This window comes from Phoca vitulina, unplaced genomic scaffold, assembly GCF_004348235.1.
Source record: "Phoca vitulina isolate PV1807 unplaced genomic scaffold, GSC_HSeal_1.0 scaffold2, whole genome shotgun sequence".
NCBI classification, from domain to species: Eukaryota; Metazoa; Chordata; class Mammalia; order Carnivora; family Phocidae; genus Phoca; species Phoca vitulina.
In genome coordinates, this window is record NW_022589705.1 from 53993085 (window position 1) to 54018432 (window position 25348).

General features: G+C 44.3%; 1 protein-coding gene across 13 annotated transcripts in view; it reads right to left on the reverse strand.

Moving 5' to 3' along the window:
- The window catches only part of FGGY (FGGY carbohydrate kinase domain containing), a 427695-nt gene extending 405063 nt beyond the window's left edge, over window positions 1–22632 (reverse strand). For 4 of the 13 annotated variants that reach the window (XR_004302223.1, XM_032427744.1, XM_032427751.1 and 1 more), the window contains exons 1-3: window positions 22546–22632; window positions 21410–21595; window positions 3707–3921 (exon numbers count right to left, since the gene is read on the reverse strand). Coding sequence is in view for 8 of the 13 variants with exons in the window: in XM_032427744.1 (XP_032283635.1) it covers window positions 3707–3921; window positions 21410–21434 (240 nt within the window). In the remaining 5 variants the exon portion in view is untranslated. Of the gene's footprint in view, window positions 1–1894; window positions 1989–3706; window positions 3922–10026; window positions 10826–21409; window positions 21596–22316; window positions 22497–22545 lie in introns of those variants that run through there. The other 9 variants (XM_032427717.1, XM_032427727.1, XM_032427768.1 and 6 more) reach the window with 9 other exon arrangements.
- Window positions 22633–25348: the final 2716 nt, after the last annotated feature.

Consider the following 25348-nt stretch of genomic DNA (forward strand, 5'->3'; position numbering starts at 1 on the left):
GCATGCCTCCCAAGCATCTGAAATGTGGCCAGTGCATCCGAGGAACCAAACTTTAAATTGTTTTTTATTTTAATTACTTAAATTTAAATAGCCACACATGCCTAGTGACTAGTGTATTAGATGGTGTAAATCCAAGGATGAAGAGGAGTTAGATACATTGACAGAAGGCGGGAAGAGTCTGTAGGAAGGAGAAATAATGTGTGTAAAGATCCTGGGACTAGAAGGAGCATTCACTGCATGCTTGGGGACAGGACAGAAGGAGAGTGTGGCTGGAACACAGGCAGCTGAGACAAGCATCATGAGATAAGCCAGGAAAGTAGGTGGAACCCAAACCAGGCAGGGCCTGAAGACCACATTAAGGATCCTGAGTTCTATCCAAATAGTAGTGTGATGCTATGGATGGATAGTGAGCATAAGAGTGACAGGATCAGGTTACATTAAAAAAAAAAAAATCTGGGCGCCTGAGTGGCTCAGATGGTTAAGCCTCTGCCTTCGGCTCTGGTCATGATCCCAGGGTCCTGGGATTGAGTCCCACATCTGGCTCCCTGCTCAGCGGAGAGCCTGCTTCTCCCTCTCCCTCTGCAACTCCCCCTGCTCATGCTCCCTCTCTCTATCTCTCTGTCTCAAATGAATAAATTAAAAAAATCTTTAAAAAAAAAAAATCATTCTAGCTGCAAAAAGGAGAAGGGATTGGAAAGGGGAAGTGCATACGTGACATCAGTTAGGTTCTTGCACGAATCCAGACAAGCAACAAAGGTATGTGGTGCTAGACATGGAAAGAAGGCAAAGATCTGACCTGAGTTCAGGCTTATCGCCGACTTCCTGGGTGACTTAGGGAAAGTCACTTAACTCTCTGGGTCTCCATTTTTCTTTTCAACTGTAAAATGGGAACCACCACCCTGCCCCACCTACCTTGTATGACAATCAAATGGCTATGAACGTGCTTTGTAAACCACACAGGTTCTACGACTGTAAGAGGTTAACATTATTGCTCAATCCCACATGGGTTACTCCCTCTCTGCTCCTCCTCCCTCCGACCATTACTCATACAGCTAGTACAACTTAGAACAAAACACTACTTCGTTGGCCTCATAGGTGCTGGGTTTTTCCATGCAACTTAACTATTTCATCCTTAGGGGCAGAGAATTTGTTATATACCTCTTCTGTACACACTCCAGGGTTTAGCAAAAACCATAGCACATAGTAGGTGCTCAGAAAATTGTGTGAGAACTAGATGATACTTGACAAATGCCTGTTGGCTGAATGACACCTCTAGCTTATCTTCTTCCTTTTTCCTAATGGAAGCTGGTATTCGCTAGACACGAACTTGCAATGTTTTCATCTTCTTGGGATGATTAAGATTGTGGGTCCAAAAAGAGATAGAAGTCCTTAAAATCAAGGACAGTGTCTACCTCCAAGACTTATGTGTTCCCATAGCACTTTTTAGATGTGTGAGTACCAACCCACTAAAGACCCTCCAATTTTAGGGGCAGTGGGAGTAGTGGAATGGAGAATAGGATTTGGAGCCATCTTGCTAGGGGTCTTGTCCTGTCTCTAATACCTGTTAGTTTCAGAGCCTCAATATTCTCATGTGTCAAACAGAAAGAATGGCAGTCTATCTCACACAGTTATGTGACACTTAAGCAAGATGAGGGATGCCAGAATTTTATTTGTTCATTTTTAGCTCTAAGTAACATTAATCAACGCTATGCCAGGCAACGTGTTAGATGCTGGGAGTATAAGGGTGATTCTCTTCAAGAGTTCAGCTCGTGGTTTTGAGGAAACCACGCAAGTCACCAATTACAACCCAATCCGATAATGACCAGATCAAGTGCTATGTGGCGAGGACAGGTGAAGACAGTGGGCTCTGGGGCGGCAGACAGGGCTTTCTCACCTTCTCTTTCCTCTCAAGTTGGCAAGGGCAGGGAGGGGTCAGAGGTCATCAAAGAAGGCTCCCAGGAGCAAGTAATGCTGAAAATTACAAGGACCTGCGCAGGAGTTGGGCAGGTGAAGAAGGTAAGAGTACATTCCAGATAATGAAAATAACAGACATTTCATCCATTCATGTACTCAACAAACATGAATTGGGCATATCAGAGGCAAGGAAATCTAGGGAACTATAGATAAACAAAACATGACCCCTGCTCAGGGGGCACACACTTTTTGCAGGACCAGACGGTCAGGGAAAGGCACCTTCCTTCCTTCTCTAAACCTCACACCAGCAATGAGCTGCGAATAGATGTGTCAGGCCTATGCTATGCCTGCTGGCCCACGGCCACACGGCCATACTCCATGTGAGGGGACAGCCTAAGACCCAGCAGCTTTACCCCAACAGCCTCAACGAGACAGCCTCACTTAGGACAAATGCCCACGGCACTCATGGGGCTCATGGGGCTCACATGGATGACGAGCCACCAGAAGATGATTAAAAATCTACCATTAAACCAAGCTGTACTTAGAGCAGACCTTTTTTAAAGTAGCTTTTCATCAGGGGATTGTATTTTCTTCTTGACAATTTCCTTAATGGCAAGAAAGGCTATATGTTCAAAGAACAAAGGAGACCCAAGGGCAAAGAGTAGAAGATTCTCACCAAGGCAGGGGCCGAGAGTGGGGAGGGAGGAGGAAAATTAAACAGGCAGAAGAGATGTGCCCCCACTTTTATTCCTATCGAAAGCTCCGGCGCTGCCCACGCCCACCTCCTCTCTCTGCCTTCTTCCCTGGGGGTACTGACAGTAGCCCAGAGCTCATTAAAGTTTAAACAGACTGATCAATACACACAGAATGGTGAATTGTCCATCTGCAAATTACCAAGCCCTTCATGAATATTTAAGGAACAAAACTAGGAACAGAGAGAAAAGAGAAACCAGGACTTTATTTTTCCCTCCGAAAGGAAAAAAAAACCAAAGTATCTCTGTCCCTCTGGATCACCAGGTTCTAAAACCAAACAGATGAGACAAATGAGCATCTCCTCCTTCCCCGAGCCAGCGGGCGGACTGCAATCCAAGGCCACTCCACATCAACATCTGTCTGGCACAACTCAATGTCCCTACTTTCTCCAAACATGCCACGTGCGCTCGCCCCTCATGCCTTGGCACATGCTGTTGCCTCTGAACAAAATGAGGCTCCTCCCACTTGTCCACCTGGAAGGCAGGACAGTCCAGCGACTCAGGGTGCAGCGTTGGGAGTCACTCCCACCTCTGCTGCTTACTAACTGCATGAACTTGGGTAAGTCACCTAAGCTTTCTGCACCTGTTTCCTCCTCAATACAATAGGGGTTGTAACAGGACTACCTTCCTAGGGTCCTTGCGAGGATTCCCATACACGATGCATGCTAACACAGTCTACATAGCACTGGGCACGCATGAAGGCACAGGTGTTAGCTATGATTATCAGTGACCTCTTCCATATTCGGTCACATGGGACCAGAACCTCTTCATGTTCCACATCCTGGGTCCTGTCCACCTGAGCCCCTCCAAGTTACTCTTTCCTCAGCTCCAGCCACAGCCACTGAGCCCCCAGCACCTACCGAGTCATAGTTTAGCCGTCTACTGGTCTCTGTCACTGGACTGTGAGCTCCCAAAAGGCAAGGCCTATAGCTAAAGCATCCCAACATTGTCCCTGGTACCAGGAGTGCACAACAGACATGCTCAGCAGCTGGGAGCAGGGGAGCATACGCAAGGATAGAACGCCACAGTTGTGGCCATACCTTTGTGACAACACAGCATGCGGCCCAGATGTCCTCGGAGGACTGCTCGTGGTGGTTGAACTGAGGCTCCCACTGGTTGATCGGCTGGTCTGCGAAAGCCAAAAGGATGCCCCTCTGGTCCACCAGAGCCGCACGCACACTGCCTGTTCCAACGTCCACACCCACGTAGTAGCTCCCTGGTTCCTGATCTCTGCCAGGCATTGTGGTCCCTCCACCTGCAGTAACCAAGGACAAAAACCACATAAAGACCAAGTGGGTCTGCAAAATCAGGCACAAAACACCTTCAAGTGGAAATAAAAGGGGTGCAGCTGACCAACTGGTGGCCATTTACTTATTCTACCCAACAGAAAGGCTGAGTGCTAACAGTACGCTAATGGGCACACTGAGCTAGGTGGTGGGTAAACAAGACAGGGAAGGCCTCAGACGTGGAGTTTCCATTCTTAGAAGGAAGTCAGATGTTCAGCAGTTGCGAGTTGCATAATAATTTAAGCAAAGTCGTGATACTGGGTGAAAAGTGCTATTCAGGTAAATATGGGGCTGTGGAATCCAGCCAATCTAGAAGTAACAGACACGTATTTATTCTCACTGAATATGAATCAGGAGGACAGTGGCCACAGTACTACAAAGTACTCATCTACCTTACCTACCCTGTCAACCGTTCATTCCAAAAGATCTACTAAGTACCTATTACATGCCAAACATGGTGAAAAGTACATGCACCCCCTCTATTCTTCACTGGGACTCTAGAAGGAGAGTATACTTAAATCTCTACTTTACAGGTAATCAGGGGGAGACTCCAAGAGATACATGACTTTTCTCTTACAGCTAGGTCCACGTACGTAAGAAGAGTTAAGTGTACATGATGCACATTGTACTGACGGGGAAACAGGTCTCGAAGAAGTGAAGAGATGTGGCGGCATCACTCACGAGCAGCCTGGACCCACGGTCTCCCCTCCGTGCACTGCCAATCCCAGGCCCTTCCAGTTCGTTCTTAACAGCTTTCGGGGTCATTTTGGAGAAGAGGCAAATATACTGCAGCCGAGTCATGAAGTGACTGGCAATGGGGAAGGAGCCTCGCGGGAGACAGGATCAGGAATTTGTTAGACAATCTGTTTTCTTTACAGACCCCTTGTGAGTTACAAGGAAATCGGACCAGAGAACACTCAGGAATTCCTTGGCCTTCACTGCCGCTCTAAGTCCCTCTGGTCAGATTAGCCCACATGACACAGAAATCTCACAGAGGCTTTCATTTCCCAGATCAGCCTTTCACTGAGTAAGAACAAGCCCCCAAGACAAGCACACCGGTGAACAGGCTACAACTCCCCAGGTGAGCTTGGGGCAGTCTTAGCACCCCGAGTCTCATTTCCACCGAGAAAGCGGTCTGAGCCCTTCCACTGCAAAAAAGGTAATGTTTCCTTGGCAAAGTCACACTTGGGGATTCTAAAATGAAGCCAGCCCACAGATGTTCAGTTACTGCTTCCTGGATATTTATCCCAGTCAAAAACAGCTTCATTAAAAGTGATTGCTTCTGACTTATTCACAATGATTCCCCAACGGGGTTTGCTCCCTTTGGCTTACAGGCTCCCAGGCAGGTGGAGAGGGAAGCAGGGAGGCCACGGTGAGCACGTGTGCTACCTTCAGCTGGGCTCCAGCCTCTGCACTTTATACAATCATCCTGCCTCCCTCGCTTCCAAGGTTTCAGGAGCTACACAGGACCCACAGCACCAGTTGTCAAACTACGCATTCCTTCGTTTTCTTCAAGCCATGACTCACAGAAAATTTAAATAAAACAAGTCAAAGTAGAGCTGCTCCGTGTGAAACAAGGATGGGTCCAGCCCCGCGCTCCCCGCCTCCCCAGAGCCATCCCCCTGCTGGGTCCTTTCTCGGGACTCAGGATGGCTACAATACAGCCTGATGCCCCGGGCATGGCATCCCAGGCCCACCAGGAGCTTCCCTCTGTTTGCGGTCATCCTCGTCGTCAAACACAATCCTGCCCGTTCTTACACGAAATTCCAAACGTCCTGAGACTCCTCGCAGGTTCTCAGGTGCATCTGCCCCACTGCGTTGTATTTGCCCTTCCCTTCCTAACCCCTTCCTGTCTTGTGTGACTGGTGCCCACGGACTTACATTTTCAGTTCCAATTCAACCATCTCCCCTCCAGGAAAGACTTCCTTGCCTTTCTCCGTCCCTTGGTGCCAGGAGAGTACCGCGTCCCTGCTTTCTTTTATTTTTATTTTTTTAAAGATTTTTATTTATTTATTTGAGAGAGAGAATGAGAGAATGACAGAGACGGAGCTTGAGAGGGGGGAGGGTCAGAGGGAGAAGCAGACTCCCTGCCGAGCAGGGAGCCCGATATAGGATTCAATCCCGGGACTCCAGGATCATGACCTGAGCCAAAGGCAGTCGCTTAACCAACTGAGCCACCCAGGCAACCCCCTACTTTCTTTTAAATCCTAATCATTCTGAAATGTGATTTATTTTTGGTTCCAGGTCTGACTCCCTTACTGGCCTGAACCTGAAAAACAAAGGAACTTAGTGATTTCTGCATCCCTAGCTCCTATCAGTGTCTGAGATAGAATCAATTTTCAATAAATGTGTACTGAATGAACAACTAGCTTGGTGAAATCAATAGAAAACAAGGATGAAAAGGTTCATGCTTTAATAGTTTGAATTCCTAATTTTGTACTTATGGGTACTAGTGTTTTGCTTTGATTCTAATCTCTGTATGCTTCATTCATCCAATTAACAAATATTTATTGGATGCCTACAACCACATTTTATTAATTCTAGGACACTCATTTTTTTCACATTTTGCCTCTGAAATCAGTGAATCCCACAATCAATGGCATCTTACAATTAATTGGTAACATTGTCTTTCTTATTCTTAGTGGTATATGAAATAACAATGCATCTCGCAAATCCATGATTGACATTCAAAGAAACGCAGATTGTGCCAGGCACCAGGCACCCTGCTAAGAGCTGAGGATACCTTAAAGGACCCAATAGGACAGTGCACTGGGTCAGAGCTTCCTCAACATTCTTTATGTGCAAATAGGAGGAAGACTGACCAAGCAGCTGCTCAGCCTCCCACACTCACATCTTCTTCACTTGGAATTCCCTCTTCTAGCATCTCACTGTCTCCAGCGTGAAGGCCCAGAGGTGCTGCTCCTAACACTGATCCTAGCATGCCAACAATCCTCTGCCCTTGGCTAGAACTCTCCAGGACTATTCTAAGAGAAACAAGGAAGTAAGTAGGAAGTGAAGAGTCTCTACAAACGTTCTGGCGTACCCAAACTGACCAGCCATCACCCAGGCCTCTCCCCACTCCTGCTTAGTCCCAGTGACAAGACAGATTCTCCTAGGGGGCTGGCCCAGCTCCTCAAGCCTGGGTTCCTCACTTCTGACTCTATCTTCCTTGGCAGGGAGCGCAACACCTTATCACCCACCACCCAGACGTCCAATTTATTTCCAATAAAATCTAGAGGCAGATTTCTACTCTGCAGCTGACCCAGGGCTTACCCCAGTTTTGGATCCACGTCTTCACTAAACAGGAAAGAGGCCACCCTTCAGGAAAGCCCCTACCTCATACGAGGAGTGGAGCTTTACTATTAACTCCATTGTTGCTGGGATCACAGCTAGCCCCTGTGCCAACCCGGTGCCTGGCACAGAGCAGGAACTCGAGTCTTTGTGACTCTGTGCATCCCTTTAAAACCTATCCTTAGGGAATAATAAAAGGTACTATGTTTACTGTGTCTCCAATGCTCTGTTCAACAGCTTGCTTCTACTGCCATATCACTTTTAATCCTGACCTCAACTCTTGAAGATAATTCAGAAAAATATCATCCCCATTTCACTGATGAGGAAAATTGAGTCCCAGACAGGTAAAGTAGCTTGCTCCTGTAGGTCATATAACTAGTAAGGAATAGAGTTGACAGCCATCCCATTCCCTCTGGCCCCAAAGTCCCCAACCATTCTCAGGGTGCTCTACTGCCTGATTCTCCTCCATTTATTAAATGCCTATCTGCCAAGGACCATGCCTCCTTTGTCTAAGATTGGCTACCTCCCAACTCAAGCCGCCCACCTCAGGAGCCTGACCCTTCCCCAATGCCAGGCTGCCTCTCTCTGACAAACCACCCATTTCTAGACCACGTTAACCAAGGCATCAGTCAGGGACAGTCAAACCCATGGGGACCAGGGCACCATACCTCCCAGCACTGGTCACGCACACCTCCCAGTTCATGTTTTTCTAAGAAATAGATCCTAATTAAATATTTCAGGTTCACCATGTTTCCCATTACTATAGGTTTCAGTGATCTCTTTGTGATTGTTTCCACACCTGGACCGTGAAAGCAGGGAAGTAAGTTCAAGCCCTTGGGCGGCTTCCCTGAAACTTGACCCTGAGAGTTTTAAAAACCCTGCCACAGAATTTTCTGCAGCTCAGATCCCTTGTCTTCCCCTCAGTGCCCTTTGTTCCTCGGTCACAAGTACTCTGCTGTGTCCTGGGCTCCAAACTGTATCCAGTTCCCCTTCTCCTCAACAAATAAAATAACTGCAAAATAGAAAACATTCCATTTTCTAATCTAAGAAAAAAAATAGTAATAAGGAGTAGGATCCGTCTGTGTGTCTGGCACTTGCACACATGCCTTAATCTCTTCCAAATGAAACTCAACCAAGTTTGTAAACCTATCACCATCTTATACTTCAGGGGGATGGGGAAATTCGCCCCAGGCACACACAGTAAAGGGCAACACCGAGCCTTGAACCCCAGCCTCTGTGGCAAGTGTAGGGCTCCCTCCACAACACCAACCTAAAACTGAAAACAGAATTCTTTGTTAACTTCTTCGGTAACAATTATCAACAACAAATGTAGCAAAGACTAGCAATTAAGCTCTGCTCTGCAAATCACGCACATGATTTTGTGATTGCATCTACTCCCTGCAACAACCCTGTGAGGTAGGCGGTATGAGCCCATTTTCCAGTTAAGGAGACTGAGGTTCTCAGCAATAAAGCTGTTTAAGGTCACACAGCGCAGAACCTGAGAAGCTGGGATTCGAGATTCGAGGCTAAGTTGGAAAGGCTGCAAAGCCCAATTTGTGAATGGTGAGGGTCAGAACTTTGGTTCTATCTCATTCTGTTTAGGCAAAGATGAATACTCTAAAAAGAGAAATTACTGTTAGGGCTATGGGGACGGTGACAGGCAGACAGAAATGAGGACATGGACTGTGGGGACCACGAGAAAGAAAATAATAGAGAAAAATTCAAGCTGTGCTGGACATGAGTCCTGGGCCACCTAACTTCTCAGTCTGCAAGATCCTTCAAAGGGCAGAAACAGCCTCCCATCCAAGCCCCCAGCATGGACCGTGATGTAGGAAAGACGTTAGGGTTCAAGGCCTACGGCCAAGAAAGAATTCTTGAGAGGTCTTTGGTGCAAAAAGATCATTTTATCAAAGCACCATGGGATGGGACCCATGGGCAGAAAGCCGCACTGGGGTCATGAGGAGTGGCCCATTATATACTTTCAAGTTGGGAGGGGGTTAGGGATAACGCAAGCCTCCCAGGTATTTTGGAAACAAGGTTTCCAAGATCCAGAAGGGGCTAGCTGTTGTTTGGAAAGGTCATTCATTATTGTTTAGTAAACCTCAGGCATGAGACCCTTCAGATGTATATTGGTGGGTCACATGCTTGGAGGATGATTGCCAACATGTATCTTGAGAGGTAGAGATAAAGGAAGTTTCCAAAGGAATTTTTTTATGTTAAAGTAGACTTACAGGATCCTAGGGCTGGGTTCAGATTGCCTCTTGCCCTTAGCAAAGTATTAACATCAAGGCAGCTGAGTCCCTAGAGGAAGGTCACTCTGCCTGTTTGAAGGACTTGTCAGTGGGCTGTAGGTTAGTAAGGAAATATTTTTTCTTCTGCCTTTGTTTCCCACATCAGACGGGACTCATTTTTAGCCCCTATTCATGAATCAAAATACTATTCCTATGATAAATATTTATACGGTTCATTAAGTAATAGCTTATATAAATATTATTAGTAATGTACCACAGGAAACCACAGAGTTCACGGCTGATTCTTCACCAAACATGTAAGTTGCTCAAATGCAGCATGAAAAATGAAGAGGGGCATGGACTTGGGAGGCTGTTCTTTGCAAAACTATTTCAGTAATTCTAAGAAGGGGGGTCAATGCTACAACTACTGTGCTGAAAACCCACCATTTGGGGGTTGTTCTTGTATTTTTCCTTCCTTCTTTTCCCCTACATAACTTAATAGCAATAATACTGTTTCCTAAGACTACAATCCTCTAGAGTGGGTGAGCTTACCTTCAGTCCTATTTCTTAAAAAGCCACTCCTTCAGGACCAATTAGGTGACAGTGTGCGCAGAAACAGTGTCCCAGGGACTGGAGAGGGAACTCAGTATCTTCTTTCGACTTTGATCTTTGGACTTTGCTGGGAGCTCAGGTACAAGAGTCCCACACAATTTATTTAGTTAGTCATACTGCAAGCAGACAGTTGGTAAGGTTGGAAAGAAAAAGATAAGCAATGAGTACGCCTGTCCTCTCCAGTCTTCTAACAGAAAGAACTAAATAGCACTTTAAACAAATCACACACGCTGTATGTAAGATGGCAAGAAAGCTTGGGATGGGAAGTAAAGAGCTAATCTGGCAATAATAACTGGTTGTCTATTGGTTTTACCAAGAATACACAGGGGAGAAAACAGTACAGGTCGCTCACAGTTACTTTTCCTCTTAACGTGAAAAGCTATCTCCTACCGCTCCAGTGTCCTAAGTGTTTTTTGATTAACTGAGATTATATAATTGATTAGCATAACACCTGATGTACGGTACGTGCTCCGTAAACAGCAGCAATTATTAGGGCATTATGTCCCTTCCAACACCAAATCGCCTCTGGACACCTGCAACATACGTAGTCTAGACCTGGATGTTCTCCTGTATCTAACATCGCAAATTCCAGGAAACTAAGCAAATGTTAAGTGCTTTCTCTGTGCCGGGACAGTAGGAATAGGAAGCTAAAAAATATAGGAGCTCTGATTTTAGGGTTGACAATTTAATGTAAGAATCTGATTTTTGCAAATCAAGTGGTGACAACTCAAGTTATTCCTAGTTTTTGTACTTTAAGCTAAACCGAACGCACCTAGCGACCTACATATGGCAGTAAAGTGGCTTCGTGCTGCCACCAGCATCCCAGCCACACTCTCGGCCAAGTGTCCTATTCCAACACCGCCCTTCTCCACAGAATGCAGAGATGATGGCTGGGAAAGGAAGTACCAGTTGACTGTTCTCGTCACTGTTCCAACCACTAGATCAGAAACTCCGTACATTTTTCAGGATGCTGAGGATCTTGTCTATCAGGCCATTTTCAAATATAAGCACGAGGTGATTCAAGGAGGCGTATAGTATTAACAGTAGAAAGGCTGGCTGTTCTGTTAATGCAAAGTTGGATTCCAAAAGGCAGAGAAGTCAGAACTCACCAAACCCCCACACCTGCCTCACAATGTGGCAGCCACAGAATCAAAACGAAGCCAGTTCTGGCTGTTAGCCAAAACCACCACCCTCCACCAGCCGCAAAGGCAAGGCACAACAGCTGACACAAATACAAAATCCAACCATGTTGAGGACAAATGCACAGCACAGGTCCTCAAGAAATCATGGGTGGAAAACCTGACTCATGAGAAGACATCCCCAAACTCCAACAACAGTGCCTTAAGAGCAGATGAAACTTTGCATCTCCCACATCCCCCTCTGTACGACACTGCTGGATCCCTCTTCTTTTCAATCCTTGTGATCCCGTAAAGCAACTCCTTATTTGTTATAATGCCTCCCAAGCTCCTTATAATGCCCTACCTAGCTTTTCTCTTTGCAGAGAAAGGGAGAAGGGATGCCCCATTTATAACACCCATCGACGCACGTGCCGTTTCTCCCATTTACAGATGGGAGATCTGTGAGATCAATCTCCAGTTGATGGTCACAGAGCCAGGAGAGGAAGGAGGCTGTATTTAATCCAGGTTTGTCTAAGCCAGAGCAGGGTTCTTGCTACTACTGTCCCTGAAGTGACTTGGCTTTCCATATGAACCAAGTGGCCTTTATCCTGGGCAAACTCAGAATGCCTTTCCAAGTGTGTTTATCCTACGAAACCTTCTTGGACACTCAATCATTAGAAATGGCTTCTCCCTGCTCTGATTCATTAAGACTACTTTATGTCACTATGCATGCTACTGGAAGAAACATTAGATATTAATGGAGGATGTTCTGCCTGCTACTTCCTTGGACCTGCTGATAGGCACAGTGTAGCTTAAGACAGTAACAGGGGAAGTACTGGGTTGTGGGGGAGGGGAAGATGTTTAATGTATAAAATAGTCAAATACCTTTTAAAATGAAAAGTCTCGGGGCGCTTGGGTGGCTCAGTCGTTAAGCAACTGCCTTCGGCTCAGGTCGTGATCCCAGGGTCCTGGGATCGAGCCCCGCATCGGGCTCCCTGCTCCGCGGGAAGCCTGCTTCTCCCTCTCCCACTCCCCCTGCTTGTGTTCCCTCTCTCACTGTCTCTCTCTGTCAAATAAATAAAATCTTAAAAAAAAAAAAAAGTCTCTAAGGACTCTGCCCCTGGAGAGTTCCAGAAGCACTATTAGCAAGCCTCTCTTCTGTGTGAGGCTCCCTGCTCCTCCCCCAGGACAATCTCCCTCCTTGATGAGGCACATATATGGAGGGGAGAAGGAAGATAGAGAGACACCTCAGACAAGGGGTCTCATCGGAGTCAGTTTATCTTCTACAAATCCAATTCACACTGAGTTCACTAAAAGCCAGAGTATAAATCCAATGGTCTCACCCTCCCATGCCAGGACCCTGGAAGCAGAAAAATAGCAAAAAAAGGAAGAAAGACAGTGAGGGCTGGTGTCCTGCTTCTAAATGCAAAGTTATAATATTTTAACCCCCATATGCCAATTACCAAGCTAAGCCCGTAACAGGGAAAACTGCACACACACTTAGGGATTTATTATGACATGGACTCTTCTTTTTGGAACATGAATTCCTGACCTCTGAGTTCTGAATAATTTAAATACATGTGTAGTTTCTCTCCCTCTGTCACTTTCTTCTCCAAGAGGCTGCTGTTGATTTGCTGACATAATTAACTATGAAATGATTTTCTACAGAACTAACCAGACCTTCAAAGCAAGGCCGTTATCATTAGCATATTGGCTGGAATCCATGGCTTTTCTGAGAAAAATCACTCAAATGAAAACAACATAAGAACCCACCAACCTCAGTGACTGCTGTCAGATGTCAGCAAACTCAGGAAAGGCTCAGGACAGTATTAGCTAGAACAACAAAATCCCTTCCCCACACAATCTCCCAAAACTCCTTCCTCAGAGACCAGGCTCAGCCAGAAGCTGGCTGAGGTCTTTGGCCTCTTCTTGTGTTTACCTATTTATGAAGCATGACCAAGTGGATTTAAGGTCCAAGGTGAAAGGCATAAAGAACGAGTTATTTGAAGATTAAACTTTACACTTGGGGAACTGGACGGTGCCTTTCACAAACAGGCCCTGTCGAAATTACCAAGAGCTACAGGACAAGCTCAAATTGCTGACTACAGCAATGCTGCTTCTGCCCAAAATAAGCCCAAGGACCTCAAAACTCTGGCTCCTGCCTTCCTCCCTAACCTCACCCCCCTACTCCCCTTCCCCCCAATCTCAACCCCCTATACTCAAACCCTAGGAACTGTTAGCAGTCCCTCAAATGAAGGTTTGGCACCTTTGTTCATACTGTTCCCTCTTCCTGTAATGCAAAGAATACAAACTTGCAGTTCACAGAAAAAGAAATACAATGAATACATATGAACCTTTAGCCTCATAAATAATGGAGGAAATGCAATATAAAACAATATAATTTTACATGTAACAAGTCGGCAAAAATTGAAATTCTGATATTAGTGTCAGAGATTGGATATTGGGCTGAATGGGCCCCTGATTTGTCCCAGTATATGTTGCATCCAGGCGGTTCTCCAGGCAAAACTCTACCCAGTTTTGGCAAGAGTGTGGGGAAATAGGCAGTTTCATACACTTTTAGTGATAGAATAATGGGCTCAGCCTTGTCTAGAACAATCTGTCCATTTTTAAAAATCGACCCTTTTTACCCAACAGTTTAACTTCTAAGAATTTATGGATTGGCAAAAGAGAGATATAAAAAATGTACACTACAACATGTTTTTGTGAAGGCAAGAGCACACTTATAAAAACTCTGGAAACAAACTAACTGTTTATTAACGGGGACTTGCTAAAACGTATACACAAGGAGCTATTAAAACCAAAGAGAAGGAGCTAAAGAAAAACGCTAATGATATGTTATTAAATAAAACAGCAAGTTCTTCAAAATGCCAGTATGACCCCATTTGTGCTATTTTTTTTTTTTTTAAAGAAGACTATCGGTGGTTCTCAAACTGTGGTCTCCAGCAGAACAACATCAGCATGGCCAAGGAAGGCATCAGAAATACAAATTCTCAGGCTCCAGCCCAGATCTACTGATTCCGAGACTCTGGGAGCGCAGCTCCAAGGCCAGGGCCACAGAAGCCCTCAGGCAATCCTGACCCATGCTACAGCTGAACAGCCAATGCACCCTATATAGACCTAACAGACGAGATTCAGGAAGAACACACAAACTCCTGCTTCCCAAAAGAAAGGTCGTGGAAACTTGGAGGGCAATCTCTAAATTCCTCGCTCCCCTGCTAGCGTTTTCACAATGAGCAGCTATTACTTTAATAAGAAGAAGAAAGATTTTCCTAACACTGAGTGGAGCTCTGCTTTGCATGGCTCCCACCCTCCACGCCTCGTCCCACAGGCTCATCCAAACCACCTAATCCCTTTTAGGTGAGCTAGCCCTTCAAATGCTTTGAGATGATTCTTGTGACCTATTGGTCTTCTTTCCTCCATGCTATAGATTTTCGGTTCCTATAACCGCTCCCCCATGCCCTGGCTTTTTCTAAAATAAAAGGGATGAGGCACACTTGATACATTTCACAAGAATGATCTTCAGACACTCATGTTTCCATCTGACACTGTGGGGAGCTGAGGTAAGTGGACTAAGAGGTCTTTACCTGCCTGGAGAACCCCCCGGATGCAACATATACTGGGACAAATCAGTGGCCCATTCAGCCCAATATCCAATCTCTGACACTAATATCAGAGTAATTTGTTCAGGAGAAAAGGGAAAAGTTGCTCGGATATCTTCACAAACTGTCTACGATGGAGGGTTCTGAGGGAGCCCTCATCAAGTACCCTAGTCTTCTCTTCCTAGGTCCTTAAAATTAGTGTGACCTGTGTTTTATCAGTATGTATCTTCACATGAATCCAAATGTTTCCTGAATGTATTTTGAGCCAAGCCTCATCTTGGATCAATAAATTTCTTAGGAGTGCTTACTCTGTTCCAGGCCTGGTACCAGTGACTTAGGACACTGGCTTGCTAATCCTCCCAACAACCCTAGAGGGTTCCACAGTTAGCAATAGGGTAACTAAGGTTCTGTGCACTTGGGTTACTTGACCGCCGTCACAGAGCCAGTAAAAACCAGAGAGGGACTTCAATCCTATGCCCCGTCCTCCAAGCCACACGATACTTCTAAACATTCTAACAGTAGCCTCATTCGAACATCAGAGTTGGCCAGAAACTCTACAATCCCAGAATTTGGTGAACTACACCGAGATTGGTCTGTTGAAATCACTCTTAATTTTATAGAGCGTCTTCCTCTCAGCCTTCGTCCCCCACAATCCACCAGTAACTGAGTCCTTTTTTAAACTCTCCATCCTGTGGCCAGTTGAGCAGAATGCAAGCTACTCAGCTGTCAGGCTGGTCTGCAACCAGAGGCCCAAAGCCAGATGGCCAAGGGACTGGTAATACATTGAGCCTGAATGATTTCTACCTCATTTCCCTATTCTCCCTAAACCCACCCCACACATACATCACTGTGTATGTACCTGCTGTTTGAACTCTGCTTCCTGCATGTTGATAAGGGCCTCCTCAATAATTTAAGATGATGGGGGAGGGGGGGGTGTTACAGGAGTCTCCTGGGAAAAGTATGCCTAGTTTGGGAAGGAAATCTCATCATTTCTCCCTCACATGTCAAACCTACTTCTCCCAGACATACTATTCCTTCTCTCCTCTCTCTCAGTGAGTGGCACCACCAACCACCGTGCTACTTAGCCAGGCATCGAGAGGTTATCATGACTCCTTGCAGTTATTCTCAGCTTCCCCCTACTCCTACACTATATACTCAAATCCTTTTCTGCCTACCCTGTGTCCTGGGGACTATAGTATGGATCTCCAGGCACTCCAATCCTCTGCCCTCTAGTTGGGTTTGGCCAATGGAGAGCACTAGCTTCAAGGAGGAAGGAGAGAAAGGTCAGGACTCCCTTTGTTGAGAGATGAAATGAACTACCTGCATCTCTTGAACTAAGGTAATGAATCTTCTCAAGGCAGCTTTCTGCACATAGTTACTTCTTTGGGGTTCTGGTAACCATTCCTCACCTTGCCCCTTTAAATAGAAGGATAGACCAATCCTATTGTTATTAGCCCTAGGGATGATTCAGGTGGCCCTCATCTCTCCTCATCTCTCTAAATAGTTCTGTTACTGAAAATTATCCTAATTGGAGGGTTTCTTGTTTCCTTTTGATCTACCTCCTGCACTGTGCCCTTTCAGGCCTCGGGAAGTAAGTGGTCCCATTATTACTGATGCCTGAATACTTCAAAATCCCTTCCTCACACCCTCAAATAGTCCCTTCTTTAAATTTTCTTCAGAAATTCCAGTTGAATACCTCTACTACTAGCCAAGATGGAATGCAGGAACCATATTTACCCTCCCACCAAAAACAACTTAAAAAAACAAACAAACAAAATATAGGAAACAAGGGTTCTCACGACACTGGACATTAAGCAACAAAGTACAGCGATCCCAGCAAGGTGGGGGAAAAAAGAAGTGTCCTGAATTGGCTCAAGCTTAATGCGTGGGACCATGGCACAGGAAGCGGAAATCAGGCCAAGCCCTGCAGTCTCCCTAAGTAGAGGAGACAAGAGTCAAGAGTTTGCGGAAAACAGGAGGTTAGATTTCTTGGGGCATAGTACAAGAAAGGAGAGAGTTGCACAGAGGGAGAATTCCCCTCCTCAAGTATTCAGTAAAGTACCAACCACTGTATGCATGTGAGGAAACCATCTGAGCCAGAAGCTCCCAGAGTGAACAATCAGTGGACTTCACACAGCGCCATGAATAGTGCCTGTTCACACCAGCCATAGTGGAAAACCTTGTCATTGATAGGGCACTGGGTACAGTACACAGAAGGGTTTTACCTCAGCAGTGAAGAAGAATGAGCCCTGGTCCCACCTAACAAAGCTGAAAGCAAGACTCAAGAGAATCCAATGGTTTCCTAATACCTCACACATGCCCCAGAACAAAGTTCAAGTGTATTTATAAAATTACAAAAATATCTAGCACCAAACAAGATAAAATACACAATGTCTGCTATTCAATCAAAATCTACCAGGCACACAAAGATGCAGGAAAAGTCTATCCAAAATGAGAAAAATCAATGGGCACTGACCTAGAATTGACACATTTGATAGAATTAGTAGACACAGATACTAAAACAGCTATGATACCTGAATTTCATATGTTCAGAAAGCTAGAGAAGAGACTGAACTTGGAAGTCCAGACATGGAAGATAAACAAGACTCAGGCTGAAATGCTAAAAATGACAACTAAGATGTCTGCAATGAAAAACTGACTGTATAGGATTGGACAATACAGAAGAAAGGATTAGTGACCTTTAAAAAACAGTAACAGACACTATCCACTAACAAAGAGAGAAAAAAGATTTTTAAAAAATAAACATAGCATGAGTGAGCTGTGGAAAAACTTCAAGTAGCATAATATATGTGAAACGGGAATCCCTGAAGGAAAGAACAAAGAAGGGGTCAGGAGCAATATTTGAAAATATAATGGGCACAAATCTTCCAAATTTGATGAAAACTATAAACCCACAGATTCAAGAATATCAATGAACCCCAAGCACAAGAAGTATGAAGAAAACTAACCCAAGAAACATCAGATTCAAACTGCTCAAAACCAATGATAAAGAAAATCTTAAAAGTACTTAGGGGGAGAGGAGGTGACAATATGCACAAAAGAAAGAAAAATATGAGAAGGACAACAGATTTCCCATCAGAAATAATAATGTAAACTATGAGACAGTAGAGTAAGATTTTTGAAATACTTAAAGAAAAAACTTCGTACCTAAAATTCTGTACCTTGTGAAAAAAAAACTTTCAAAACTGAAGCTTTAATAAAGACTAATTCAGACAAAGAAAAGATGAAAAAAATGCATCGCCAGCAGAACTGCACCACAAGAAGCGGAGGGGAAAATGACAGCACATGGAAATCTGGATCTATAAAATGGAATGAGGAGCACAAGGGTAACTATGTGGGCACATAAATTAAAAATTACTTGAATGTCTTAAAAAGATAACTGACTTCTTAAAACTAAAATAATAACCACTTAAACTTATGTATAAGTAAAACGTACAACATAAAACAACAGTAGCACAAAGGCTAGGAGGCAAGAATTATAAACATACTGTTATAGGGTTCCTATATTATATGTTAAGTGGTATAATCCCACTTGAAAGTTGACTCTGATAAATTAAAGATGTATACCATAAACCCTAAAGCAACCATTAAAATAATACCAAAAGAAACAGTTATGCCTAATAAGCCAATAAAGGAGGAAAAAATGAAATTATGAAAAAACTAATCCAAAAAAAGGCAGAAAAAGAGAATAAAAAGAACAAAGAACAGATGGAACAAATAGAAAAGAAAAAAAAAAAGCTAGATGGTGTACTTAAAACAAACCATATGAATAATTATATTAAATATAGTCTAAATACCCCCAATTAAAACACAGAGCTTATCAGGCCTTAGTTAGATACCCAGTCTAACTATATGATGCCCACAAGAAACCCACTTTAAACATAAGAAACACATAGGTTAAAAGTAAAAAGACAAAAAAGGTATGCCATTAAACAGCATTCAAAAGAAACTAAATCATTATCATACTAAGTAGATTTCAGAGCAAAAATAGTACCAGGTATAATGACTAAGTAGATTTCAGAGCGAAGAATATTATCAGAAATTAAGAAATAATAAAGGGGATGATTCACCAAGATAACCTAACAATCCTAAATATTAACACACCTAATAACAGTGCATCAGAATACATAAAGCAAAATCTGTTAGAACTGCAAAGAGAAATGCATATATCCACAATTATCCTTAGAGATTCTAATACCATTCTCTCAATAACTGATACAGTAAGTAAACACAAAATCAGCAAGGATGTAATGTACGGTAGTCAATAAAGTTGACATAATTGATATGTAAAAAGCACTCTACCCAACAAGAGCAGAACACACATTCTTTTCAAGTACACATCAAACATTTACCAAGACAGACCACATTCTGGGTCATAAAACAAGTTTCAAGAAGATAAAAGGATTCAAATCATACCAAAGTACCTTCTGTGACCACAACAGAATTAAATTATAAATCAATAATAAAAAGATGAGTGCAAAGTCCTCAAATATTTGAAACTGAATAACACACTTCTACCTAACACATGGATCAAAGAAGACATTTAAAAAAAATAGAAAGTATTTTAACTGAATGAAAATAAACATATAGCAAAAGTTGTAGGATGCACTTGAAGCAGTAAATTTATAGCATCAAATGCCTATTAGAAAAGTCATCTCAAATAAATAATCTTAATTGTCCACCTTAAGAAATTAGAAAGAGAAGAGTAAAAGGAGGGGCGCCTGCGTGGCTCAGTTGTTGAGCATCTGCCTTCGGCTCAGGTCATGATCCCAGGGCCCTGGGATCGAGCCCCACATCGGGCTCCTGGCTCAGCGGGAAGCCTGCTTCTCCCTCTCCCACTCCCCCTGCTTGTGTTCCCTCTCTTGCTGTGTCTCTCTCTGTCAAATATATAAATAAAATCTTTAAAAAAAAAAAGAGTAAAAGGAACCCAAAGTTAGCAGAAGAAAGGAAATAATAAATTTCAGAGGAGAAATCAGTAAGTTAAAAAATACAGAAAATAAATAAAACCAAAAGTTTTTTGAGAAGTCCAATAAAATTAATAAATTTCTGGGCAGAATGATTAGGAAAATAAAGAGAAAAGATAACAATATTAGGGTTATCTATATTAGGAATGAGGGAGATGAAATCACAACAGATTCTATAGATATTAAAATGATAATGAGGGATTATGAGCAGTTTAGGTAGGTACAAATTCCTTAACATACAGGAACTATCAAACCTCACTCAAGAAGAAACAGATGATCTGAATAGTCTTATATTATTAAATCAATTGAGTCCTCCCTCGTCACAAAAAAATAAAAATAAACTCCTGGCCTAGATGACTTCATAGGTGAATTCCATCAAATATTTAAGGAATAAACCAATTCTGTAAAAAAAATCCATATATAAGTGGACCTGCATTCAAACCCGTATTCTAGGGTCAACTGTATTCTCATCTCCCTCCAGTTCCAGAAATATTACCCTAACCCATCTCTCACCCGTATTATAAAAGCCTCTCTCCAGTCTTCACCTCGCCAATTCCCTCTCCATCCTGCGGCCAGAATTAACTTTCTAAAACACAAATCCGTGTCACTTCAGACAGCTCCTGATTGCTCTGGAGATTTCAAACTCCCTTACCTATGACTCACCTGATGCTCCCTGGTCTGGCCTTTTCACCTTCCCCAGCGTCCTTTCTGGTGATTTCCCATCTCACCCTATCCTGTCCAGCCACACTAGTCAACAATGTGCCAGGTTATATAGTTTTGCACATGCTGTTCACAAGTCAAATAATCCCCTTCCCTTTTGTCATTTCCCAGCCCACTCATACTGAGGCTGTGAAATTCTGCTCAGGGTATTATCTCCTCTGAGAAGTCTTCCACAAAACCCCACATTGGGCCATTTGCCCTTCTCCCAATTCCTGAGAATTTCCCACATACCTTGCCACAGCACTCATCTTGGTATCGTATAAGCTCTCTCGTCAGACTAGACAGAAGCAGACTTGAGTGAAAGACTAAGAGTGGAGACCAAGTCTTGTTCATCTTTACTTTCCCAGAGCCTACCACAGTACCAAGTCCAGAATACGTGCCACAAGGTTAGTGAACAAATGAATGAACGAAAGACCTGGTTTGGATGACCCCTTACACCACCACCTGGGTTGATCCTGTATTTCTTCTCATAAAGAGATGGGCAGGTGAGGCTAAATGATCTCTGTAGTACATTCTGGTAAAATAATTATTTCAAATCCCCTGGCAGGAGGCCAGGGGTCCCCACTCTGGCTGGGCAAGATTCATTACTTCAAACTGTTTTCAAAACCAGCTGGTAATTGACTGTGATTTGAACTAAGTGAAAGGTTAGGGAAAGGGAACCAGATTCCAGGAAAAGACAAGGCCCACAGCAAAAATTAACACAGCCTGGAAGAAGGCCCAGTCTCCCCCTAGTAAACTTCTTAATTTCATCCAGAAAGACACAGATCTCCACCCTCGGGGTTATTCCCTTCTCCCAATACACATGTTTTGATTTTCAAATCCAGCAAGGGAGGCTCCCAAGCTCCCTGCCCCTCAAAATCAATCTCCAGGCCCTTCTCACCCTCTCTGGTCTGTTCCCCCATCATCCTTAATCAACAGTCCTCTGGGCCGCCCACATGCAGGTCCTCCTCAGCTGATCCCTCCAAGAGCCAGGCCAGTGATCATCAGATCAAGAGCCAGGCAGAGGGCCTCATTAACAGGAGACTCCCAGAAGACCAGGAGGCGGTCAGAAGGCTGCAAGACCCAGCTGGCAACATAAAAAGTAAAAAGAAAAAAAAAATCAGGATATACATTTGGTGGATCATTAAAAAAAGGAGAAAAGCAAGCAAAACAAAGCAAAACTGTACCATCTGTGTAACAGCCACAAACTTAAGAGAAGACATGCCTTCTTTCTGATTTGCAATTCAAAAGTGTAATCACTTCCTCCCTCCAGATCTCCTATTTTAAAAATTAACCTAATGTTCTTCCGTATCTTGGTAATGACTGACCCTTTAATTTAGGGACGAAATTAGTTAAGACAGGAGAAGTGCTTTAGTGGAAAATAGCCAATGATTAGGGAATTCACCATTTTGCATCTTGTCCATCCTTAAAAGAAGGGAAGTGAATTAAAATGGAAAGATAACCCTAGGCCTTTCCTACCCAGGAAAACTGTAACCAAACAGCATTATACCATCTAAACTAAATGCACCTCAAACATTATCACAAGCTGCTGAAAGCGTTTAAAGTTACAAGCAGCACTGGCTTTTATAAGTCTCTTAGGTAGCCAGATTTTTATTAAAAGCTCAAAACGGCCTGGGAAAAATACCCTAAAGTAAGGGTCCAGGGGAAAGGATGGGGGGACGGGAAGCTGGAGTGAACACAGTTAACTGGTCAGGGATGGCAGAGGACCCCGGGTTCCCGACATCTCATAGGAAGCCTTGGGGATGCAGTAAAGGCCGACCCTTCCGTTGAGTGGCCGGACGCCTCACCCAGGAGAGTACACAGGGAACTCTACATCGTCCCGGGGGCCGACGCTGGCCTGGCACGAGACTTTAGCTGCCAGAGTAGGACGACGAGGAGGAAGAGGCGGCGACTGCAGGAAAGGGGAGGGAGGCTTGGGCCGGGTGCGCTCTCGGGTTGGAGAACGTGGGCGCTACGAGCCTGCGTGCCTGCAAAAGCCCCTGCTGCACACGTGGGACTGGGAGGAGGGTCACTTACTTGTCCAATCTGAAATTACATTTTAGCTAGCGGGGCTCTGCAGGTTGCCGCACCGAGGTGCACCGCACAGCGTGGGGCGGTCCCCGGGGGCGGCTGCGGCTGCGCCCCGCCCCCGGCCCCGCCCCCGCCGGGCGCAGCCCCTGTAAAACGCGCCCTGATTGGCCCTTTGAACCGCTCCGGAGATTGGCCCGCGCGCCCGCCCCCGTCGCCTGAGACCGGGCTCGGCTGCCTGGGGGCGTGGACAGCAGCCTCCCCGCGGCTCCTCCCACCTCTTGGACTTTTAAAGGCACAGAGCTGACCCACGCAAACTCTCCGCAGCCTCTGTTGCGTGTGTGTGTCGAGTGTGTCCCCTAAAACCACTTCTCGACCATTTACTGAATGCCAGGACTGTTGTAGGCGGATGAAATTAATAATAATAATAATAACAATAATTACCGAATGCTTACTTTGTGCCAGGTCTTGTTCCTGATACTTTACATGAATTTATCTGTCTATTCCTGTGGCCAGCCCCCTGAAGTGGTGTCACAGTCTTCACATCTACAGAGCAGATAGGTCCTGCTTTGCCCAAGTTACAATCTGTGAGCCGTGGACACACCCACCTCATTTAATCCTCGCGATGCTTGCCTTTCCTGTAAACTACATAGTAATCTGTCCCTATTTACAGATGCGAAGAGTCAGAAGCGTTTTTAGCTTGTTCTGAAACACACAGCGAGCTACTAGGGAACCAGAGGGAGAGTTCCAACCTGGGCTCCAATCTGAGCTGTTTTCCCTTGAAAAGGCAGGTTCCCAGGCTGATGGGACTGGAGATTTGGAAGGTAGTTTAGCAAGTCGCTGAATCCAAACACTTTGCTTTCCTAGGAAAGTAAACTGAGGCCCAGTAAAGGGAAGTGAGTTTCCAAGGACACAGCAAATGTAAGAGGTAAGCCTAGGTAATAGCAGTGATCTCACTGAACTGGCCTATTTGCCATGTTCATTACAGTCAACAACCCCCCAAATCAATAGATGCTCTTATCTTCGTCATATAGGTGAGGGTACTGACTCAGTGAGGGTGAGGCCATGTGATTAGCTACATCTGCTAGGGGTCCTGTTTGGGGGTCATTTTCTTTCTTCTACAGGAGAACTGCTCCCCTTTCATTTCCAACAAATATCCAAAGATCTAACCACGGACTCTTTGGGAAGATAGGAGGTACTGGGATCTGATGACTTAACACCTGGTTGAATTACAGGGTACAATAGGAATAATAATATTAAGACCTGTTCATCTTAACCTTTCTAGAGTACTGTGAAAAGCAAATAAAACAATAGTTATGGAAATACTTTGTAAAGTGTTAGATGCTGAATACATGGACCACATGGCTTCTAGATCTTCCTCAGTGTACCCTGGGAATAGAATACACAAAACACACTTGTTGCCTCCTGAGCTATGGCAGGAGGTCTCATTTTGGCTAGACTTGAATTAATGTGGATTTGTTGTCCAGACTTTTTGTATGGCTCTTTCTGGGCTTCTTGTATTTGATTTTTGGTTTGTTTCCTCTTATCATCATACACTCATTAGTAGTAATACCAATCATGGCACTGTGGCTAGAGCTCCAATAGCTATTTTGGACCATGAGAGAACCTCAGGAATAAAAGCCATGCACAGCAAAGCAACAGGGTGAGAAGGCTGGGGTTGCTGACACCATGCCCCACCAGACCAACACCCACTGCTCACTTCCACATGAAAGAAATAAGCTGCTGTCTTATGCAAGACCCTTCATTCTGTGTCACATGGGGCCAAACCTAATCATAACTGACACATACACCTTACCTGGTACAAATCCTACAGCAACTCTGTAAGGTGATAGATGCCCAGAGAGTATCAGTAATTTGTTCAAGGTCATCCAGCCAAGTGACAGAGGTTTGATTCTGAGACTAATTCTCATTCTCAGTTTCAGTTATGACCCACTGCTTATTATGAAAGAATGAGTCCATTTTTTTTCTATCTACTTCCATTCCATTCATTTATTCTAGGGAGTGGCAGACTTTTTCTGTATGGGATCAAATATTAAATATTTTAGACGTCGTGAGTCATACCTTTTCTGTTTCAACCACTCAACTCTACCTCCGTAGTGCAAAAACAGCCATAGATGATAGTAAATGTGTGGGTGTGACTACGTTTTAAAAAAATTTTATTTACTAAAGCAGACAAAGGGGTAATGTGGCCCCCGATTTTTTTGATATTGATGTTCCATCACAAAAGTGCATTGGAACTACATTCCAGAAGGTGGGGGATTGCGACATTGCAGACACCCCCACACTGTTGACCAGTGTAAAGGGTGGTGCATGACAGTGTGGCCCAAAAGAAGATCCCTAAACTGAGAGTTATGAGACTGGGCAGTGAGTTTATATCTGCTGGTGAAACCAGATCTATATTCTGTACCACCTCTAGTTGCCTCAGTTTCCCTGTGTGAGGAACAAGTAACAATACAAATGTTATCCATATGTCCCCCTTCTCCATGGCTGCAGTGAGACTAAGATGAGGTGATATGCATAATCATATTTCAAAAGCTGTAAATATTATCCAACCGTGTGTATACTGCTTCACCTCAGGCCAAGCCAGATATCCTTCTCTGTATCCTTCAGGTCCCTGTCCTTATTCTTCTATCATGGATTTCATAGAATGTATCAAATGCCTAGTAATTATTAGTGCATGTGCTTATATCCCCTTTACTCCTCTCCAACTCTGCATTAGGGGTTATTGTGTTGCACTGGATCAGAAGGCTTGATTATTGGAAAGTCTAGACACCCCTCCGAATTATTGCCC